General features: G+C 37.2%; 1 protein-coding gene across 1 annotated transcript; it reads right to left on the bottom strand.

Moving 5' to 3' along the window:
• Positions 1 to 591: 591 nt before the first annotated feature.
• On the bottom strand, positions 592 to 23,231 carry CFAP210 (cilia and flagella associated protein 210). Its single transcript, XM_081142659.1, has 9 exons — positions 23,086 to 23,231; positions 21,746 to 21,972; positions 18,582 to 18,755; positions 18,289 to 18,482; positions 15,414 to 15,570; positions 11,351 to 11,490; positions 8,625 to 8,817; positions 7,161 to 7,325; positions 592 to 1,507 (listed from the first exon to the last, which is right to left on the bottom strand). The coding sequence occupies exons 1-9, from the start codon at positions 23,150 to 23,152 to the stop codon at positions 1,163 to 1,165; spliced, it is 1,662 nt and encodes a 553-aa protein (XP_080998785.1). The 5' UTR covers positions 23,153 to 23,231; the 3' UTR covers positions 592 to 1,162.
• Positions 23,232 to 23,246: the final 15 nt, after the last annotated feature.

The raw sequence follows: 23,246 nt of genomic DNA, 5'->3' as shown, positions 1-23,246 counted from the left end.
GTCCATGGATAAAGTAAGTTGGGCGTGTGTGTGTGTGTGTGTGTGTGTGTGTGTGTGTGTGTGCAGATTTAATACTCAGTCCTAGAAAAGAATTCTGACACATGCTACACAACATTAGATGACCTTGATAACATTATGCTAATGGAGATAAACCAGTCAAAGAAAGAAATACTGTACAATTCTACTTCATGAGGTATCTAGAGTGGTCAAATTCATAGGAAGTAGAATGATAGGTCCCAGGAGCTGGGGGTAGGGGGTTTGGGGTGGATGGAGAGTTGTTTAATGGGTATATAGTTTCGGTTTGGCAAGATGACAAAGTTCCGGAGATGGGCTACACAACAATATGAATATATACTACTAAACTGTATTCTTAAAAATGTTTAAGATGGTAAAATTTGTATTCTGTATTTTATGTCACAGTCAAAAAAATTCAAGGAGCAGGGGGATGCAATTCATAAAAAGCCACTGAACCTCTATCAAGTTGGTTGCCTAACTACATGTAGAAGGATTATTTCAACTGACCTTAAAACATGGTAATTTGCATGTTTAGTGAGATACACTCTGAAATAAACCACAAAGAAGCCATAAATTGTATTCAATAATCATATTGATAGTAATAATGTTGGTAGTGTTATTTAAAACTAAAATTTAAGTATTGAATGATAATTTTCTGAAAAGTACTTCCATTGGAATATTAATCAGCTATAAAAAGCTGATGATGGTACAGCATTGGCTAAACCTTGAAACTATGCTAAATGAAATAGGCCAGATACAAGGCCACAGTATGATTCCATTTATATGAAATATCTGAAATAGGCAAGTCCACAAAGACAAAGCAGATTAGTGGTTGCCAGGGGTGATGGAGAGAGGGAGAGGGGAGTGACTGCTTAATAGGTACAGGGTTTCCATTTGGAGCAATGAAAAGGTTCTGGAACTTGATCATCGTAATGGTTATACAATGTTATGAATATAAATGCCACTGAACACATTTCTAAGTGGTTAAAATTACACATTTTATGTTGTGTATGTATTTTTATCAAAAATAAACCGGGGTGAAGATCCAACATAATTATACTTAGATGAAGAGCAGTTTATTAAAATATAAGCATTTGTAGCTTATTAGTTACAGTTTAGTCTCTCAATCTTAAAAATAAACTTTTTTCTACCATGTAAAACCTAGCCTTCCCTTAGACTTTTGAAAATTATTATATTTTGATCCCTGAGAATTATAAGAAGGGAGCTGGACTCCAGAGAAATCATTTGCCTGATAGCTAGGTCTTAATCCACCTCTGTCCATAAAAGCTGGTCCATGGCCACCTCCGGGTCCTCCCTGTACAGATTTTACAAGTGGAAAAACATATTTATTTGTTGATTCAGACTCAAGTTCAATTACTTCTCTGGCATAATCTTGAAATTCTTTCTCCTTTTCAACCACAAGATCGTTAGTAAGTCTGCAATACTCTAGTTGTGCTTGTTTTGCTTGCTGTGCATTAAACTTATTTTTGGCCTATTGGGGAAAGAAAGAAAATACAATTTCATATGTATTTTCATAAGTAAGACCAATTTTCCAAATATATATAGCATTTGAAGTTGTAGATATAATTTTCTAAACTCATTGATATTTGACAAGTTCTAACTTAACAACTATATACTATAATTTATTTCAGAAACTCTCCCATGCATCTCACAATATCATCCTTCTCAAAAATCATGGCTCAATGAAACTTACCTTAATAGTCTTATGTGATGACACATCTTTAAATAATATAGCAACATAGTTGAAAACATGAAATTTAGATAAAATCAAATAACCAAGTTTAGAGTCCTGTTTCTACCATTTACGACATGTTCTTTGGCAGGTGTAGGAGGCATACCAATCACTGTCCCCACCCTTCCACTATTTTGAAGGAACTCACCCAAACTCACTGTCCTCAGTCATCCCAATATACCATGTGCCTCAGGCACATAAGATGAAATTGGCAGTGAATATCTGAACTAAGTTAAACGAACCAAGTGCTCTGTTTCCTACTAATTTGAAGTTTGAACAAATGACATTTATCAGTGTGGGTTGATCAGGTGCTGGGTGGGATAAGTACAGTAAGCAATTTACAAAAGCCAATTTACCAACATTTCATAAAATTTTTAAACTCATTATATTCACAAAAATATTATACCTTTAACTGTTTACATTATATGAGGTGATTTTAATGACTTTTAAAGATTTCTATGAAGTTTTGGTTAAGAACTTTTTCATTTTGTCTTCTCAGTGGCTCTTTTTAAAAATGGTGGGTTTGCAAAAAATGAATGATGAGCATTGGCCTAGGATCCAGGAGATCGGGGTTCAGTTCCCGGTCAGGGCACATGCCTGGGTTGTGGTCTTGATTCCCGGTCGGGGGCGGGCAGGAGGCAGCCGATCAATGACTCTCTCATCATTGACGTTTCTATCTCTCTATACCTCTCCCTTCCTCTCTCTGAAATCAATAAAGATATATTTTTAAAAAACCAAAACGCTGAGTTTGCAAAAAATGAGTGATTTTTTTTGTATACTCATGAATATATTTTAATATTCATAAAAATATTTTTCAAAATCAGTAACCAACACTTCAGCATAAAATAGTAGCCCAAACCTGACACCTACCACAAATTGAGATTTATGAGGAAATAGAGCAACCATATGAAAATAGAATACCAAATTTTTATTACTGAGTGCTGTGATTCAAAATTAAAGCTCACATGCTGTTTGTTAAATTGGTGATAGACTACCAGGAGCTTGAAAAAATAGAAAGTGACATTCAATAAGATTTTTTAAAAAGTCAGAAAAAGCTATAAACTATCTCATCAAAGGTAAAATACTATAATGTGGGATCTTAACAAGAAGCAACTGGGATATGTTGACTTGGTGGTTTGTAGAAAGATACTGAGGGAACGGAGAAACCTTTCAAGTATGGAAGCAAGGGACAATGGAAGGAAAGGATCACATAACAGATCATATGACTGATGCCTCAAATTTTGATATGCACTAAGCATAAATACAGACTCAAAGAAACTTAAAATAGTGGTTAAAAAGTAACACACACCTTTGAAGGATGCAAGAGAGCTAATATTTTGGACACTGGAAAATAAAGTGAAAGAATCAAGTATTTATCCTGTCTTTTCTTTAAAAACTGTCCCTCAGGGACACCAAACTGCTGATCATGAGAAGGTTTTTGAAGACATAAACTAGTGCATCAGAAGGGTATTGACATTTTGCCACCTCATGAATTAAGAGATTTAGACAATGATTATCAAAGGCTGTTCATATCACAGAAAGTGAGACAACAGTCACTTTGTGCCGTCTAATAGAAGTATGCAGTAAGTGTATGAGAAGGAATTTCACCAAAAAACTTGAATCTGACCTAAACTACATTTTACATGAAATGCAGGGAACACATTAAACTACACCTCAGGGATCCAAACAGCAAAGTCAGACTAATAATTCTAAAAGACAAAAAAAAACAGTTTCTTCAATAAACAAAAAAGAAACACAATACAGACAAGGAGGGAGAACTTAAGACAAAAAGAACGAAGGTAGAGGAGGAGCTACAGAGAAAAGGGCCTGAACAACATGCCAACCCAACAGCACACAGACCTTACTCAATCCAATTCAAACAATGTAATTTAAAGAATAGTGAGGCAATTTGGGGGGAATTTAAACACCGAATGCTGATTGTTTTAGATGTGATAATGAAACTGTGATTACATTAATTTCTAAAGAGTCCCCGAGTCTTAGAGATACATTCTGAAATATACATTAATAGAGTTATATGATCGCTGGGATTTGCTCCCAAACAATATGGCAGATCCTACTTCTGGTTATGGCTGCATAAGGAGGTTGAACAATTTCCCTCCATGAGTAGCAAGTTTACTATTAAAAATTAAAATCAAATATTTCAGAGTACTAGAAAGTAACCATGTGCAGGCAAATATTTGAAAAGTGTCTTTTCATGAAAAAAAATTGCTGCTAAATCAGGTAAGAACTGCAACCTTAGGGCATTCTTGTCTACAGGGCAATGCCTCCAGCTCAGGTGATGAAAACTTGCAGATTTACTTGACAATAATGTCAAATTCCATTTGGGTTGAGTGGTAAAGCAGCTAGAAATTTAAGGGGGGAGATTCTGGAAGCAAGATAGTTATAGAAGAATTGAGATAATAAACTCTACAGACATCCCTGACTAACTGATAAACTACACATTCACACAGGAGATCCCAGGGCACCTGGCAAAAATTAAAAGCCTGGAGGAGATTGTGAATTTGCTGTTCTTTGGCATACCATCCTCAACCCATACACCCCAGCTCGTGCAGCAGAGGTAAAAGTGCTGCTGGCTTACCTTGTCTGAAGATAAATTCTACCCACATTATTGGTGACTGTCAATGCCAGTATAGGGAGGAAACCTAGAGAGCCAGACTTACAAAAACAAACAACAGCAGAGACATCAAAGGCTACCTATTCTGGTGATGATGGATTTCATAGCTTGCATCCAGGGAAAGTAATTGCCTACTAAAACAAAGAGCAACGACTCTCAGAACAAAACAGAATCTATAACATACTCTATACAAGGTCAAGTTTTCAATTAAAAATTACTAGACTTGCAAAGAAACAGGAAAGTGTGACATTGTTCTAAGGGAAAAACAGGACAGTTCTGAACAGCATACTAAATTTAACAATTAGATTTCAAAGTAGCTATTTTGAATATATCCAAAGAATTAAAGGAAATATAGGGAATCTAAACAGAAAAATAGAAACTATAGAAAAGAACCAAATGAAAATTGTACAGTTGAAATGAAAAATTCACTAGATGAGTTCAACATCAGAATTAGTGAATCTGAAGGTAGATCAACAGAAGTTGTCCCATCTGAAGAACAGAAAGAAAAAGATTGATGAAAAATGAATAGAGCATCAGAGATCTCTGGTATGACATCAAATGTCTTTGTACATACTAATTGGACCCCTGGGGGAAAGGAGATAAAGAGGCAGGAAAGATATTTGAAGAAATAATGGTCAAAAACATGCCACATCCAAGAAGTACCACAAACCCCAAATAGGATAAACACAAGAAAAACACATCATAGTCATTCTTCTGAGAGCCAAAAATAAAGGAAAAATCTTAAAATCAAGAGAAAAATGACATCATTTGGGGGGACCAACAATATGATTAATAGCAGATTTCCAATCATAAACAATGAAGGCCAGAAGACACTAAAACAACATATTCAAAGTGGAAAAATATGGCACCCAACAATTTTATATCCAGTGAAATGAAAGTAAGATAAAGACATTATTAGAAAAACAATCTGGCCCTGGTCGGTGTGGCTCAGTTGGTTGGAGAGTTGTCCTGTACACCAGAAGGGGACAGGTTCAATTCCCAGCCAGGGAACATACCCAGATTGCAGGCTGGATCCCCTGTTGGGGGGGTGGGGCGTGTGTAGAAGGTAACCAATCAGTGTTTCTCTCTCACACTGATGTTTCTCTCTCTCTCTCTTCTTTCCTCTCTCTAAAACTCAATTTAAAAAAAAGAAAAACTGAATTTATTGCTAGCCCACCTGTGTACTATAAAACATACTAAAGGAAGTCTTGAGGCTGAATTGAAATGGCTTATAAGCATATGAAAAGATGCTCAACATCATTAATCATTAGGGAAAAGCAAATGAAAGCCATCACTTCAAACCCATTATGATGGCTACTATAAACAACAAAACCAACAACAACAAACCCAGAAAACTACAATTTGTTGGGAATTTGGAGAAATTGGAACCCTTGAACATTGCTGGTAGGAATGTAAAAGGGTACAGCTGCTATAGAAAACAGTACAGTGATTCTAAAAAAAAAAAAAATTAAGCACAGAATTACCCTATAATCCAGCAATTCCACTTCTTGGTATATAAACAACAGAGCCAAAAGGAGAAACTCGAACAGATATTTGTATACCAATGTGCAAAGAAGCATTATTTGCAATAGTCAAAAGATGGAAACAACCCAAATCCATTCGTGGATGTATGGATAAAATGTGGGACACATGTAAAATGGAATATTATTCAGCCTTAATAAGGAATGAAACTGACACATGTGGCAACATGGATGAACCTTGAAGACATTATGCTAAGTGAGGTAAGAGACCAAAAGGACAAATACTGTATGATTCCACTAATCTGCGGTATCTGGAATAATCATATTCCCAGAGACAGAAAGCAGAATAGTGGTTCCAGAGGCTGGGAGGACGGGAGACTAGTTACCGTTTAGTGAGTACAGAGCTTCAGTGGGGGAGGAAAACTTACGGGTATGGAGAGAGGTGAGAGTTGAACCCCAGTGTGAATGTACTTAATGCCCCTAAACTAAATGGATAAAATGGTAAATTTTATGTTATATATATTTTACCACATTAAAAAATAAGTTAAAACTCAACAGTAAGAAACCAAACAACCTAATCAAATAATTAGCAAAAAGATTTGAGTAGACACTTCACAAAGGAAGGCACACAAATGGTTAAGAAGAACACGAAAAGATATTCAATATTTTTAGTCATTAGAGAAATGCAAAAAAACACCATGAGATATCACTACACTAGAAGAGTCAAAATCAAAGGATAATACCAAGTGTTAGTGAGGATGTGGAGCAACTTGTCTTCATGTATGTTGCTGGTAGAAATGGAAAATGGTACAGCCATTTTGTAAAACAATCTTTAGCTACAAATGATTGAATGGCAGGTCCATCACACATGTTCTAAAATTTCTGGTACCCCTATTCACGGCAGTTATGAAACTTGTGAGATCCCAATCAACATAGTTTTCAGGTTATAGTTATAAGGAGGGGAAAAGTAAAACAAAGAAGAAAAGCATCATGGCCTGCCATATGCATTTGCATTTTCTTTAATATTTACTGAAACACAATGGACACTAAACAAGGGTAAATTTTTGTGCAAAACACATACATCTAGTATGTGAACTTCAATAGAGATAAAAACAGAAACTAACGCTTCACATTTCTTATATATCTTACTGTGTCATAACCGTAATGACCAGCTGATCTTCCTTGACAAAGGAATCTACTTGGGAAAGAAAACTAGCATGAACTCTATATTACACATTTATTGCTAAAATAAGTATAAACATTTAGGAATAATTACCATTTGCTGAATATGGGCATCCTGAACTTCGAGGCGTTCTTTATCAGCTTTGCATTTTTTCTCCTTTTCATGCTCCCAGAAAGCCTTATCTGCCTTCATGACAGCCAGCAAATGTTCTTTACCCTCTATTTTTCTTTGTCTTTCTTCTTCCTCTTTATTTTTCATCTAGATGTTAAAAGGCAAAGGAAAGCACTGAAAGCACTTTCAGCAAACAGTGCTGTGTAAAGAAGGCACCAGCTCAGAGCGTTCAGGCAGAAAGCTAGCCTGGAGCAATGCGAGGGCAGAAACCTGCACGCACCGGGGCTCATTCCCATTTGGACACCTTACTTTGGTTTTATTTTGTTTCCTGAGTATCAGGGAGCACACAGTGAAAACTTAAATAGAATGGTATTTGTTTAAAAAGAAAATAGAGAAAAGAAAAAGTGCCCGGCCAGCGCAGCTCAGTGGTTGAGAGTCACTCTATGACCCAGGGAGTCAGGTTCAATTCCAAGTCAAGGTCATGTCCCTGGGATGCAGGTCCAATCCCCACCCCCATCTGGGCGAGCCTGGGAGGCAACCAATCCATGTGTGTCTGTCACATCGATGTTTTTCTCTCTCTCCTCTCTCTCTATCCCCCTCCGCCCTCCCTTCCACTCTCTCTAGAAAATTAACAGGAAAAAAATATCCTCACTCCTCAGGTGACGATTAAGAAAAAGCTGTGTCCCGGCCGGGCGTGGCTCAGTGGTTGAGCATCGACCTAGGATCCAGGAGATCAGGGTTAGATTCCCGGTCAGGGCACATGCCTGGGTTGCGGGCTAGGCAGCCGATCAATGACTCTCTCATCATTGATGTTTCTATCTCTCTCTCTCTCTCCCTCCTTTCCTCTCTCTGAAATCAATAAAGATATATTTTAAAAAAAAAGAAAAGAAAAGAAAAAGCTGTGGTATGTGTACGCAACAGAATGCTGCACAGCTGTGAAGAAAAGGAACTCTCAGCCTTTGCAACAGCGTGGATGGAGCTGAAGATGATTATGCTGAGTGAAATGAGCCAGTCAGAGAAAGACAAATGCCATATGATCTCACTTGTATGTGGAATCTAATGAACAAAATAATCTAACACAAAAAACAGAACCAGAGGCATGGAGCACTGGAACAGACTGAGGGATGTCAGAGGGCAGGAGGGTGGAGTGACTGGACAAAAAAAGGCAGAGATCAGCCAAAGAACATAGTTTCAAAAAAATTTTTGTATTTCAGATGGTTCTGAAACAGAAGAGATTATTACTTTGCACCTGTAATTGATTGTCATGTTATCTTCTGTTAGGAAGTAAGCATGGTCTGATTTCAGGAATAGAGGAAGATAATTCATATATTGTTTTTCAAATCTCTGATTTTTTTTAAAATCAGAGATGCAGAGGGATTTAGAAACTATAGTGGAAAGGGTTTAACTTTTTTTTTTAATTTTTATTGTCAAAATGGAATTGCTTACCACAAGGTCTCTATATTCTTCAATCGCTTTTAATTCTGCTTTGTTTTTTTCATATTTTTCCTTTTCCCTTTTTTCCCATTCAGCGTCAGCTTCCTCTATATCTCTAGCAATAATCAAATCTTCATTGTCGAGTTTCTGTTTCATTAGTCCACTCAGGAAGTTATTTATTCTTTCTCTACGTTCCTCCATCAGCCTATAACAAAATAACCATCATGCCAAATCTTCATGAATAGATCTGCTATGGAGTCAACATAATTTGGAGAGTCAGATATTTTATATTCTTTTACAAGAATAAAAGGAGCCCCATTACTCCTTATATATATATATATATTGTCTTAAATGGAATTATTTTTTAATACTTCATTTCTAGAATAAAGCAGGCAGTAATCCTCCCTTATCTGTGGTTTTGCTTTCTGTGTTTTTAGTTACCTGTGATCAACCACAGTCCAAAAATATTAAATGAAAAATTCCAGAAATGAACAATTCATAAATTTTAAATTGCACATCATTCTGAGTAGTGTGACGGAATCTCGCTTTATCCCACCCAGGACATGAATTATCCCTCTGTCCATCATATCCATGCTGTCTACACTACCTGCCTGTTAGTCACTTAGTGGCCATCTTAGGTGACTAACTCAGGTCAAATACTATCATACTAGAATACTATTTTATTCTAAAAGTCCAAAGGGAGCAACGCATATAATATGATCTCGTGTATGTGTAAGTGCATATAGGAAATAAGTGTTAAAATTCTCCACAATGAAAAATATTTTAAAATACTTTTACTCTAACACTGGAGACTTAGGTTATAAAATAAATCAAAGGCCTTTCTATAAATAAAATCTCAAAAATATCTAGTAAAAGTTATCAAAATTCTGAATAGATCCATCCTCTTACTATCTGCAAAATTGCAGATAAGGGGGGACTACCTTATTTTTTAAAGGACTGGGGCATTTTTATTCAGGAAATTGAGCTAAAAATACTTTTAAATTTAGATGTGACAAATTCACTAAATTAATGAGTGCATTTGCAAAGTAATGTGGGAGAAATGAGGAGAGAGGATACAGTGCCTGTCCCAAGGAAATTACAACCTGAAGTGGAGAGAAGACATTTACACAGGTAACTATACCGGCAAAAGGTGATAAATGCCATGAGGAAGCTAGAAAATGATATGGGCAAAAGAAAAAAAAGAAAGGTTTCATGGAAAAGGTGACATTTCATCTAAGCTTTCAAACACAATATTTTAAACACTTTTATTGCTTGCTTGCTATGTGCGAGGCACTATTCCAGGTGCTGGAGACATAACAATAAACAAAAACATTAAAAGTCTCTGCCCTCATGGAGCTTTTGTTATAGCTGGGGTAGGGGGACAGTAAACAAAATAAATAATTAAAATAATGCTCCCTGGCCAGTGTGGCTCAGTTGGTTGGGTGTCATCCCATGCACCAAAACGCTGCTGGTTGGATTCCCCAGTCAGGACTCATGCCGGGGTAGGGTGCGTGCAGGAAGCAGCTGATTTGCTGATTAATACTGCGATCTCACATTGGTGTTTCTCTCTCCCTCTCTCCCTTCCTCTCTCTCTAAAAAAAAAAAAAAAAATCAATAAAAAATATTTTAAACAATTGTGCTATATCATGCAATGAGAAAAAAGAGCAGTTAAAGGAATAAGCAATGTAGGGTGTGGGGTTGTAATGTTAAGTAAGGTAGTCAGGGAAAGCCTCAATGAGAAAGCAATATTTGAGTAATGATCTGAGAGTTAAGGGAGGTGAGCATTCCTCAGAGAGGGTCCACGAGAAGACCTCTGTGAGTGAGGAAGGAGGAAGGAGGAAAGAAGGACAGACAGTGAGATACAAGGTTTGAGAGATGAGGCTGGAGGAAACTGGGAATTAGGATGGGCGTAGAGTCCTATGGGCCATAGTAAAGACTCTAAGTGTCATGTAAAGCCATCAGAGGATTCTGCACAAGGGAAAAGCATGATTGAAACAGACATGATGTACTGCAACTGGCCTCCCACTCTCCTCTCACCTCATCCCAAACTCCTCACTAAACTGACCTCTAAATCTGAGAAACAACTTAAAAAATCTCATTTAATCCCTTTATTAATCTAATACTGATGACTGCATTTTTTAAAAATTTTTTTTTTTTACTGAAACACCCCTCCCTTGCTGCTTCTCTGGTTTTCCTCCAATGTCTAGAAACTATTCTATGGTCTTCACATTTTCTTTCTCCATTTGTCCCTAGGGACTATGTCACCTTATTTCTTACCTATTAGCCCCAGGTGAAGTCACCTGTGTCCACAGTTTCAACAATCACTTACACAGCAATGACTCACAAGGCCATGTCCAGCTCATATCCCTCCTCTTCTAGAGCAGAGATTTCCAGTATTTCCAGTCATCTACCAGATGATGTCCTTGATATTCCAGGGAAACCCCAACTCACATGCCTCAAACTGAAGTCATCATGTCACTAATGCCCTAGTCATGCATAAAATAATGAGACCTTTCTTCCTAAAGGCTACTCTTGTATCACAGCTTCTGATCTATAATAAAATAAAGACAATAGTGTGGTGAAGGCCTGGGGCGGGGTGAGGGGGTGGGGACGCGATGGAAAGGGTCAATGGGGAGAAAAAGGGACATCTATAATGCTTTCAACAATAAAGATAAATTTTAAAAATAATAATTTCAAATAGTACCTTACTAATTACCTAAGTTATTTTAAAAGCTCACCTGTGTGTTTCAGCTTCTTTTTCTTTCCTCATTTGTGTCAGTCGCTTTTTTGCTTTGATAAATTTTCTAATCTTTTCATCTTCCTCCTCTTGCTGCTGCTGTTCTACAGCTTTGATGATATTTTTATCACTCATATGTTTCTTGGAGAGAAAAAAAACTCTGTATTATCCTATCAAGAAAAATATCTTTCAACATATAAATATCTAACAAGAACCAGTCAAATGGTCACGGCTTCTGATCCAGTTATTTCTCTCTTGGAAATTGATCCCAAAGAGATCATCAGAAATATGCACTAAGTTTTAAGTACCATGTACTTTATCTCAAAGTTATTTATAATGGTGACAAGTTGGAAACAACCTCTAAATATTCAATAATGGAGAAATGGTTCAGTAAATTATACTCAGTGACATGGGAAGAATACAAATAATACAATCAGTTAGTTGGGGGCAATAGAATATAAACACTAAATAGCATATCTTAGCAAAAATATAAATACAAGTTTATAATGTATATATAACTGGAAGAAATATATTAAATGTTAATATCAGTTATCTTTGGGGTATGAGATTATAAGTCACTTTTACATCTTAATGATTTTCTGTATTTCTTTTCAAATATCTAATTTCTTTAAAAATATGCAATTAAAATAATTCAATAATCAGAAAAACAATTTAAATTCAATGTTTAAATAGTTAATACAGTCACATGGCACACACATTAAAAATATTTAAAAGATACCTATCCCATTCACTATCTATCTGCCTATTCCTAACACTGCCCACCAGACCCAATCACTGGGAAACTAATTCCTAGTCCAGACTTTGTTTTAGTGCATATACAAGAAAATATACAGATGTATATTCTAAAAAATTTTAATAGGTAATTTTTTATTTTTTATTTTATCATTATCATTATTTTTTAATCCTTACTTGAGGACATGTTTTTATTGATTTTAGAGAGAAAGGAAGGGGGGAGAGAGAGAGAAACATCAATGTGAGAGAAAAACATCGATGGGTTATCTCCCACATGCACCCTGACCAGGGATGGAACCTGCAACCTTTTGGTATATGGGAAGATGTTTCAATCAACTGAGCCACCCAGCCAGAAAAAAAAGGTAATTATTTTTTAAAACAAAAAATAAAAATCTGTACATATCAGCATACATTCCATGACCCAACCTGAATTAGTCACCATAAAAATAGATACCTTTGAACACAATAGCCTGGATATACAAATATATTAGTGTATTCTGCTATATATTTAGAAACCAATTCAAGGTGAAAGTTACTAGATTTAACATTTAATCTCCAATATATTTATAACTCAGGGTCTACTATGTGCTTAGCACTCTTAATTATTCTTCTATTTTATTGGTTGCTACTTTTGAAAGCCTGTAATATGGTTAAGGAGATGCATTGATGCATTAATCAACATGAAAAGCTAATGAAAATACAAAACTGCTAAAACTGATTGTTTTGAGCCCTGGCCAGGAGGCTCAGTTGGTTGGAGTGTAGTCTCGTACACCAAAAGGCTGATGGTTCAATTCTGGGCAGGGAACGTACTAGGTTATGGGTTCAGTCCCTGGTCGGGGTGTGTAGGGGAGGCAGCTGAGTGATGTTTCTCTCTCACATTGATGTTTCCCTCTCTCTCTCCCTCTCTCTCTGTCTCCCCACCCTTCCTCTCTAAAATCAATTAAAAAAAAAAATCCTTGGGTGAGGATTAAAAAAAAAAGTGATTGTTCTGAATGATTTCTTAAGAGTTTTATTTTGTTGCCTGGTTGGTGTGGCTCAGTTGATTGAGTGCCGTCCCATGCACCAAGGGGTCATGGGGTTCGATTCCTGGTCAGGGCACATGCCTGGGTTTCAGGCTCGATCCCCAGTAGGGGGCGTACAGGAGGCAGCGGATGGATGATTGGTGTTTCTCTCTCTCTCTCCCTCTCCCCTTTCTCTCTCTGAAAAAAATAAAATAAAAATATATTTTAAAAAACACCACAATGTCATTATTTTTAAAAAGTTTTGTTTTTTTCTAAGTTTATTGTAATGTTCATACAGAATTTTTATAATGATAAAACTATAGAGGTAATTAACATAAAGTTAATTCTCATTTTTAAAAATTGAAAGCCTCAGCTCAAGATCACACAGCTAGCCCAGCCAGTGTTGCTCAGTGGTTGAGTGTCTACCCATGAACCAGGAGGTCACCATCCGATTCCTAGTCAGGGCACATGCTCTAGTTTTGGGCTTGGTCTCCCGTAGGGGGCATGCAGGAGGCAACCTATCAGTGACTCCCATCATTGATGTTTCTGTCTCTCCCTCTGCCTCCTTCTCTCTGAAATCAACAAAAACAGATTTACCAAAAAAAGGAAACTCTTACCTTAAAAAAAAAAATACATAGCTAGTAAGTGACAGAGTTAGGTTTCAAAACAAGGTCTGTCTCATTCCAAAATGACTTGGAAATATAAAAATATTGCATCCATGAACCTAGAATAAGATTTTATGCAAAAAGGACAATAAATTACAACTCTTATAAATTAAAACTTTGACAACTAAAAAACTCAAGAGAAGGGCCCTGGCCAGTGTGGCTCAGTTGGTTAGAGCATCATCCCATGCACTGAAAGGGTCTCGGGCTGGATTCCCAGTCAGCGCACATACCCACTGTGGGTGCAATCCTCAGTCATGTGCACATGGGAAGAAACTGACTGATGTTTCTCTCTCACATCAATGTTTCTCTCAATCTCTCCCCCTCTCCCTTCCTCTCTAGAATCAATGAAAAATATATCCTCAACTGAGAATTTTAAAAAATTTAATAGAAGGCTTAAAGACAAAGTTGAGAATAACTCTGAAAGTTGAACAAAAAAACAAAAATGGCAGGAATAATTAATTGCCTACCCAGGATTCTTTCTTGTGTTCTGCATTAGTAGCAGGACTCAGATTTTGTTAAGAGTTGCCCGGCCGGGCGTGGCTCAGCAGTTGAGCGTTGACCTGGGATCCAGGCTATCGGGGTTCAATTCCCGGTCAGGGCACATGCCCGGGTTGCAGGCTCGATCCCCAGTCTGGGGTGCAGAAGGCAGCTGGTCAACGACTCTCTCATCATTGATGTTTCTGTCTCTCTCTCTCCATCTCCTTTCCTCTCTGAAATCAATAAAGATATATTTTTTTTAAAAAAAGAGGAGCCATATGCTCAGCTAAATGACTATATTTCCAAGGTTTCATTTCACCTGGGTGTGGCTAAATTATGACCAGTGAGATTTAATGGAAATTGTTTAGTGAGACTTCCAGAAAAGTTCCTTAAAAGGAGAGCAGATAGTTAGGGCACTCTTTTTTTTAAATCTTCACCCAAGGATATATTTTTAAATTGATTTTACTTTTTAGAGAGAGAGTGAGAATGAGATAGAGAGAATGAGAGAGAGAGAGAGAGAAACATCACTTGGTTGCCTCCCATAAGCACCCTGACCTGGGATCAAACCCAGAGCCTAGGTATGTGCTCTGACCGGAAATCGACCTTGCGACCTTTCGGTGCCTGAGATGACGGTCCCACCAGCTGAGGCACCCGGCCAGGGCAGGGCACTCTTTTTTGTCCTCCATCCTTTCTTCTTTCTTGCTGCTTCGAATGTGGACATGAGGCAGGAGCTCTAGCAGCTGTTCAGGGCCATGAGGCAACCTTGAGGACAGAAGCCATGTATGTTCCAATAATAGCGAAGCAAAAAAGAGAAGCTATCTCAGCTGAGCTGAATCTTCAACCACCAGGGCAAAGCCACAGAAAATGTCTAAAATTGAGAAATCAATATATACTCTATCTTTATACCTTAATATATAAGATAACTCATTTTAAGAATAGGAAAATGAATTCATTTGAAAAATAAAAAGCCTCATTCTCTTATTTCTTGTTCATGCATGAGAGCACATCCACATAAAACCACAGCAAATACAGCTCCCCCCAAATAGACTTAGAAACCCAATTTAATAGCAACTTGTTTTCTAACCCACTATTATTTATAAAAAGTATATTAAAATTTAGACATTGGACTTTGTATATATTTTGAAGAGATGCTGTATTTTCAACTTACAAAAAATAGTTTCCTCCTTTCGTTTATCTCTTCTTTTTTCTTTTCTAGTGTTTTTCTCATTTCTATTTCATATAATGAATTCTGTCGCTTTATTTCCTCAGTATCCTTTTCTTCACATTTTCTCCTTATTTCTTCTTCCTCTTCATGTTCCTTTATTCTAAAACAAACCAAAAAAAAAGGTTATATTTTAAAGAAATGAATTAGATTATAATTTGGGATGACTTGAAGCTATAAGGAAAAACTGGTGGATTTCTTTTGGGGGTGGGGCAAGGAGACAAGACATATATAAAGAGTAGTGGTTAAAAACAAATCCAAATTGGTTGGCCCAGAATTGCCAATATTTCCCTTTCTCTGAAATTTGTTTCATTCCTCATCAAAATTAAGTCCTACACTAGGACTTCAGATATTCCTATCCTTTAGGAAGAACCAATTAACTGATGGAATGGTGCCACTATTTTTCAGAAAAATCCCTAATCCCTAGTGCTCAGTTTCAGCACTAGGCGATGCTATCCAAGCTATGGGGTCTACCCGCTCAGGCTTTGATGAAAGGAGAGAAACAAAGGTTTCCTCATCCAACTGGCCACTTTGGTTGTCACTCCTCCTGCAGCCAACACTGACTAGCTATTGATGCCTTCTGAGTGGTAAGCCACTAAATGCTGGTTCTCTCAAAGGGCTTAATATGTGAGTTTTTTAGAGATCCCTAAGCAGCCTCCTCACTGCAGAGCTCTGATCTGAAAGATTTAGCTCCAGGTCCACCTCCTAAACTCACCTCCCAAGACCCACCACTATCAACCATCACTACAGGAGATTCCTCCATCAGTTTATTGCAGGCTCTGAGTGCCCTCCTCTGGCCATCAATCCTCTGCATGCTGGCAAGACAGCTAAAGCCTGAGATATCTACTTGCCCATGGGTTCCTTGTCAGCCAATTAACAAGTGTGCAGGCTGTTCCACTACCACTATCTGCTGTCTCTAGTTTTTTTATTCCTGAACAGATAGGCACAGGGTAGAGCAACAATCTACTTAAATGGACTGAAAGACTGAGTAATAAACCTTTCTTTCATATGTTCGTGATCAAAAACTTTTTTTCTTGGAGTGTTATGCTGATCTCAGAGCCTGATGAACATCTAGACTACAATGAAGATAAGCCAAAGAAACAACTAAAGGAAATCCTAAACCTGCTTGAACCTCTAAACTATTGCCCAAGAACACTTGGAAAAGTGATGCTGTGGCCCAAACACAGCCTATGTGCAAAGGCTATAGGTGTGCAGATGGCCTGTGAAGGTGTTAGCACTTGCTAGGTAGCCTGCTAGAGATTAAGCTGCTACCTGTAATTATCTCTGGGCTAAAGCAGCCAATATAAAAAGAGGGATTTCTTAAAGGTGACTCACTGGTCAAATATTTGCCTTCCTTTGCCAAGGGCTCTGTCCCTAACTTGCACAAAGCCTTGGCTCTCTACACTGCCAAACAAAAAAATTATAATAAATCCAAAGATTACTCTTCTCTTTTTACTAAGTGTTAAAATAACTGTAGAATACAGTCTGGCAACACATACATCTTGAGAATTGATGTCTATGTCACTTACACATTTGTGATTTTGAGAAATAAATATATATACAAAACCAAAATCATAACAAAAAGATTTGAACACATACAAATAAATATCTTCTAACTACTGAAAACCATTCAGAAAAGATGACCAAAATCTGCAGTCTAATAAATTAGTAATATTGAGATATAAAAAGCTGCTTATTAATCAGTTTTTAATAAATGGCAAACATACACACCAATATGCAATAACCTACACAAGAGAACAATGCAGTACTCAATTCATGATAGAAACCTAAACAAATGAACATTCACATATGAAAAAATGTTCTGCCTCACTAAAATTACTAGAAATCTAAATTAAATGACACGATATTTTTGCCCACTAACTTACCAGAAAAAGTACTATCCAGAATTGGTTATAGTAGAAAGGGCATCAGACATCATAAAATGTGAGTATATATATGCTCAGAAAAAGTAAAAGTCTGTATCAATGATTTTCAGGGGCTGAGGGTAGGGGATAGAATTTAGTGCAAAGGGGCATGGGGGAACCAATTTTGGGTAATGAAAGTGTTCTCTATACTGATTTGGGAGTGGTATACAGCTCTATGCTTTTAAAAAGGTGAATATTATTAACTGTGAATTATATCTCAATGAATCCAACCCCTTCACTCACAATCAAAAAAGGTCTATATGGCTATATAATGAAGCAATAACAGATTATTGTGGTGGATTCGATTATTATTCAAATAGGCTCTCTCTCTCACTCCCCACTTCCATGGGAGTCTATTTCTCTGGTCCACTGTTGTTAGGCTTAGCCATGTGACTTGCTTTAGACTCCTGGTAGGCCGTGTATTTCCTTGACCTTTGACTTTGGGTTTAGCTCTTGCAAGCTTGGGTGCATTCTCTCGAGTCTTTGTCAATACCATAAGAAAATGTTCCCCCATATGGCTGCTGTCCCTTCATCTAGGACTTCAGGATGCATACACATGGAGCAGATCAGAGCCTTGCCCACAACAAGCAATTCCAGCCAATCCTGAAGTTTGAGGAAAAGCTGCCAGCCAAGTCCAGCCAACCCACAGATAAATAAATGTTTATTGGTGAATGACACTAAATTGTGTGGTGGTTTGTTCTGCAGCCTCATTGTGGCAATATAACCAATATATTACCTTTGGGTAAGGGTGTAATAATGATTTTTACCCTCTTTCCCTGTATTTTTTTCTACTTACTAGGTATTTTATCATGTATTATTTTTATAAGCAGGAAAAAAAGCTGTATCCCTTATGAGAAAAAGGAAGGCGCAAAAACTGGTGATTTATAGATACATACTGTTTCAAATGATCGTTGGCAAGGGCCACTCTATCTCTGCGTCGTTTTGCTGCTTTTTCTTGTTCTTCCTTAAAAGCTTGTTCAATGTTGAGCTTCAATTGTTCCTCCCATTTTTTATCTGATTTTATTCTACTCTTTTGGTTTTCAATCTGTGCATCACGTTCTTTCATCACTCTACTAAGAATAAGTCCCGACTAAAAAAAAAGAAAAAATTGCAGTCTCTTAAGAAAATAAAGTCTAATTATGTATAAATATGTTAAATATATATAAAAGTACAAGAAAACCCAAAGTACATGGAAGTGTTTCACTCTTTCTGTCTGGTAAAATTGATATTGCTTTGCACGCTCAATGGCCTTTTTTCTTTCTCCCTGTTTTTGTATTGCTTCTTCCATATCAAGGATCTGTCTTTCTGCCTCTAGTTCTTTATCACGCTTCTTTTTGGCTTCAAGTTTCTGTTCTTTCATACCCTGCAAAAAAAGTAAGCAGCAGTCTTCAGTTTTTATTTTTCAATTAAATTTTACAAAATTTAACAGTATATGATTTGAATTTTCATTATTAGTCTTTATTGTATTGGCATTTATCATTAATAAATAAAATACGAAGTTACACTCATGAGCTGATTTTTTAATTAAATTTTTTAGGAAGGTAACACATTTATATCGTTGAAAATCTCAAAATACTATAAATGTACACAGCAAAACTCTCCCTCCAATCCTAATTTCCATCTACAATCTCGAAGATAACCACTATTATGTTTCTTGTGTTTACTTCCAAAGTACCTTCATATATTTAAATAATAAATATATATTACTACTTTTGTTTCTTTAAAAAAATCAACAGTAGCATATTTTCCATGCTCTTCTACACCTCTGAGGAGTCTACCCAATGTCTCATGTCAGATGAAGTCTTTCTCCTCCTTTATGGGTCATATTTTCTATGTCTTGTTTTTTAAAATATATTTTCTATTGATTTCAGAGAGGAAGGGAGAGGGAGAGACAGATAGAAAAATAAATGATGAGAGAGTGTCACTGATTGGCTGCTTCCTGCACACCCCCTGCTGGGTATCAAGCCCATAACCCAGGCATGTGCCCCAACCAGGAATCAAACCTCGATCTCCTGGATTATAGGTCAATGCTCAACCTTTGAGCCACACTGGCTGGGCTATTTTCTATGTCTTAAGAAAATCTTACTTACCCTGAAACCCTGAAGATATTCTATGATTTATTTTAAGAGTTTTACTGTTTTGCTTTTCACATTTAGTTCTTTAATCAGCTGAAATTCATTTTTATATATTTTGCACCATAGGGATATAATTTAATCATTTTCATATGGCAATTCTCAGTATCAGTTATTGAATTCCTATCCTTTCCCTTCTGATTTGCAATGACATTTCTGTCATACATCAAGTTCCCATACATAACATGGGATTGTTTCTAAGCTCTCTCTTCTGATCTATTATTTTGTCAATTTCTGTGCCTATTATTACAGTTTTTACTACTACATTTACTACATTTCATCCTTTTCTTTAACATCCATGAGGTGTAAAGTTTTTTGTGTAGTGTGCTACTTCTGCATTTATATATATATATATATATATATATATATATATATATATATATATATATTTAATTGATTTCAGAGAGAGGAAGGGAGAGGGAAAGGGAGAGAGAGAAACATCAATGATGAGAGTCATTGATCGGCTGCCTCCCACGTGCCCCCCCACTGGGAATCAACCACCCAACCAGGAATCAAACCCCAGTCTCCCAAATCATAGGTAAACACTCAACCTCTGAGCCACTCGGGCCAGGCTACTTCTGCATTTAAAAAAACACACAGGAGGTATATTCCACTCCCTTATCCCTTTAAGGACAGAGGTGTTTTTAGAGCATAATTTACACACATCCTTTTTTGATGTATTGTTTTTAAAATGCTTACCGTCACTTACAGAACAGTTCTATCCTCTGAAAAAATTCCCTCAGCTCCTGTTTATAGTGAATCACTCCCCCCACCTGCAGCCCCAGCAACCACTGATCTGTTTTCTTTCCCTATAGTTTTGCCTTTTTCAGAATGTCATATATTATGTGTATGATATCAGTCATAATATAATTCTTCCCTCTTCCAGGAAAAAAAAGAATAAATTATGAACACTGTTCCTAAAGCAAGGTACTACTAGCGTCCTATGTCCCTTCCCAAAAATAAATAATATATATTGTGACAAATAGCTCACATTAATGTTTCTCTCTCTCTCCCTTCCTCTCTGTAGAAAAATTAAAAAAAACATGTCCTTGGGTGATTATTTAAAACAATTTTTTAAAATAAAAATTTAAACAAGAGAAGATATACAGATAGAAAATAAGTTCATGGAAAGATGTTCAATATCATTGTAATTAGAGAAATTCAAATTAAAACTACAATGAGATAATACTTTACCCCCATTAGAATGTCTATAATTAAGAATTATATTAGAATGTTTGACCACAGCAAGTTGGTGAGATTGTGGAGGAAACAGAACTCTCATAAACTCCTGGTGGGAATGTAAAAACTACTTTCAAAACAGTTTGGAAGTTTCTTACAAAGTTAAACATACATCTATCATATGATTTAGCTATTCTACACCAAGATACTTACCCAAGAGAATGAGAGCATATGTCCATACATAGACTTACAAATGAATGCTCATAAGCAGCTTTATTTATACAGTAGACAAAACCTGGAAACAACTCAAATATCAACATTTGGTTGATGTCAAATCATCAACAACTGAACAGATAAACAAATTGTTAAATCCATACAATGGAACACCACTCAGCAATAAAAATGAATGAATAATTGATACACATAACAACATAAAAGAATTTCATGTTGAGTGAAATTTATTATAGAAAGTAGATCATTTCAGAGGGAAGGGGGGGGCGAGAAGAGATTAACCAATGAACTTATATGAATATATGTGTAGCCCAAGGACAGACAATAATAGTGCAGGGAAGGCCTAGGGAGGGGGTGAGAGTGGGGCGGAGGGGGTTAATGGAGGGGTGGGGAAGGGGACATATGTAATACTTTCAAGAAAAAAGATATATAGATGTATTTTTAATTCTTACCCAAGATATTTTTCCATTGCTTTTCAAAGAGAGTGGAAGGCGGGGGGAGAGAGAGAGAGACATCAATGTGAGAGATCTTCACATTTTAATGAATATTAAAAACTTTCAAGCAACATCTATTGGTTGCTTCCGGGATACGCCCCCACTAGGGCCTGGGATGGAGCCTGCACCCGAGGTACATGCCCTGGCCAGAATCAAACTCAGGATCCTTCAGTCCATGGGCCGACGCTCTAAACACTGAGCAAGACTGGCTAGTCAATGCATTTTTATATTTTACATATAAAAAATATTTATAAGAGTGCTAAGAAAAAAGAGTAAGCCTTCAGTGCTTGTGTACTCCTGGGTGGTTAATACTTAACTGCATATGTATTAGTCCAATGTTTTACCACTTCTTGGGATCGGAGATGCATTTCTTTCTTTTCCTTTCTTTCTGCACGAAGGCTTGCTGCTTTTCTTGTCAAACTGTCAAGGCTACCTCGAATCCTTTCCCACTCATTGTGTGGAATTATGGTGACCTGCTGGAGATCTACTTTGCTAGGTAGAAGAGGTGGACAGAGAACTTGATCTTCTTTAGAGTTCTTTATTTCTAATAAAGTTTAAAAAATGAATATTAAAAACTTTCAAGAAGAGTGTGTGATATTTTTCTCAGACATGTCTATATTGGCATGATATCTAAAAGTTCTTTCAAACAATAATTTTATTCTTGTTATCTTAAGAACAGCTGGGATTAAGTGGAAAGTATACAAAACCTTTAAAAAAAAAAAAAAAGAAAGAAAGTATACAAAACCTTAAAATCAGAAGACACAGATTTGAGTCCTTGCTTGGTCATTTCCTTACTGTGTAAACTTGGGCAAATCATTTAACTTCTTGGAGGCTTAGTATCAACATCTTTAAAGTTGAGAGCAATAATACCTATTCCAACGGGTGTTATAAAAACATTTTTCAAAGTTAACCAAGTAGTAGTTTATAAATGGGTAACTTTGGAAATGTTCATCTATTGGGGTTGTAGACATTGTAATTGACTCCATTCAACCCCTTCTAATTGAGTACCAGCAATGTAACTTGGAGAACTGACTACTGTTCTTAGGGTGGGCCTCATTAATTAAGGATACTTGCATCTCCCTTTCCAATAATTATTTCTGTAAAAAACAAATAAATAGAAGAGATTTATCTGAGACTTTTAGAAAAGTCCTTCCTTGTTCTTCCGGTAAAGCCATCTGAGAGTGACTCTCAAGTTAGATATGAACAGGGACGCATGAAGGCTTGATAGGTACCCATCCAATGACCACAAGAGGAAGCAGCCTTATAGGAGGCTGTTGCTGTGAAGCGCCAAGAGGAAACAAAGGAGGCACCGGGGGCAACGAGAATCTCCTTATCCTGCCAGGTCGATCAGATCAATCAGACCTAGTGAGCTCTGAGTCAGGTCAACGCCAGACTCTTGCAGCTGCGACCGCGCAGGTCAACTGGGTCAGCCTATTTCTTATTTTTTCTCCACCTCTGTTTATGTAAACTTTTACCACCCAACAATTCGCCGGAGGGCAAAACTGTCCAATTTACATAGAACCCAACGCTGCTTTTGACTTGGTGGCGTCCACTTCACTTGGACTAGGCGCCCTCGCTTGGCACCCTCGCCTCTCACCCCGTGCCTGGGGGTCAGACACAATCCCCACGCCGGCCGGCATGGGCCGGTTTAGCTCACCCGGGCCTTCCTTCGCCTGTCCCCTGCGCCTCCCCAACCGCACCAGCGTCTCTGAAGAGGTGCCCATGGCGCTCTGAGGCTTGGGATAGCGATTCCGACGCGGAGCGCTGCAGCCTCCAGCCCGCTGAGTGTTTGACTCGCCGCGCAGTTGCTTAGCAACG

This window comes from Miniopterus schreibersii (genome assembly GCF_964146895.1).
Source record: "Miniopterus schreibersii genome assembly, chromosome: 7".
Lineage (NCBI taxonomy): Eukaryota > Metazoa > Chordata > Mammalia > Chiroptera > Miniopteridae > Miniopterus > Miniopterus schreibersii.
This window is presented reverse-complemented; position numbering and strand designations above follow the sequence as displayed.

Bases quoted from the DNA above. Each gene is read 5' to 3' on its own strand.
- CFAP210 (XM_081142659.1), bottom strand. From the start codon at position 23,152: ATGGGCACCTCTTCAGAGACGCTGGTGCGGTTGGGGAGGCGCAGGGGA. The intron at 21,973-23,085 runs GTGAGCTAAACC...AAACTTTATTAG, and splicing joins ACAGGCGAAGGAAGGCCCGG to AAATAAAGAACTCTAAAGAA. The intron at 18,756-21,745 runs GTTAAGTATTAA...CTTTTTTTGCAG, and splicing joins ATTGGACTAATACATATGCA to GGTATGAAAGAACAGAAACT.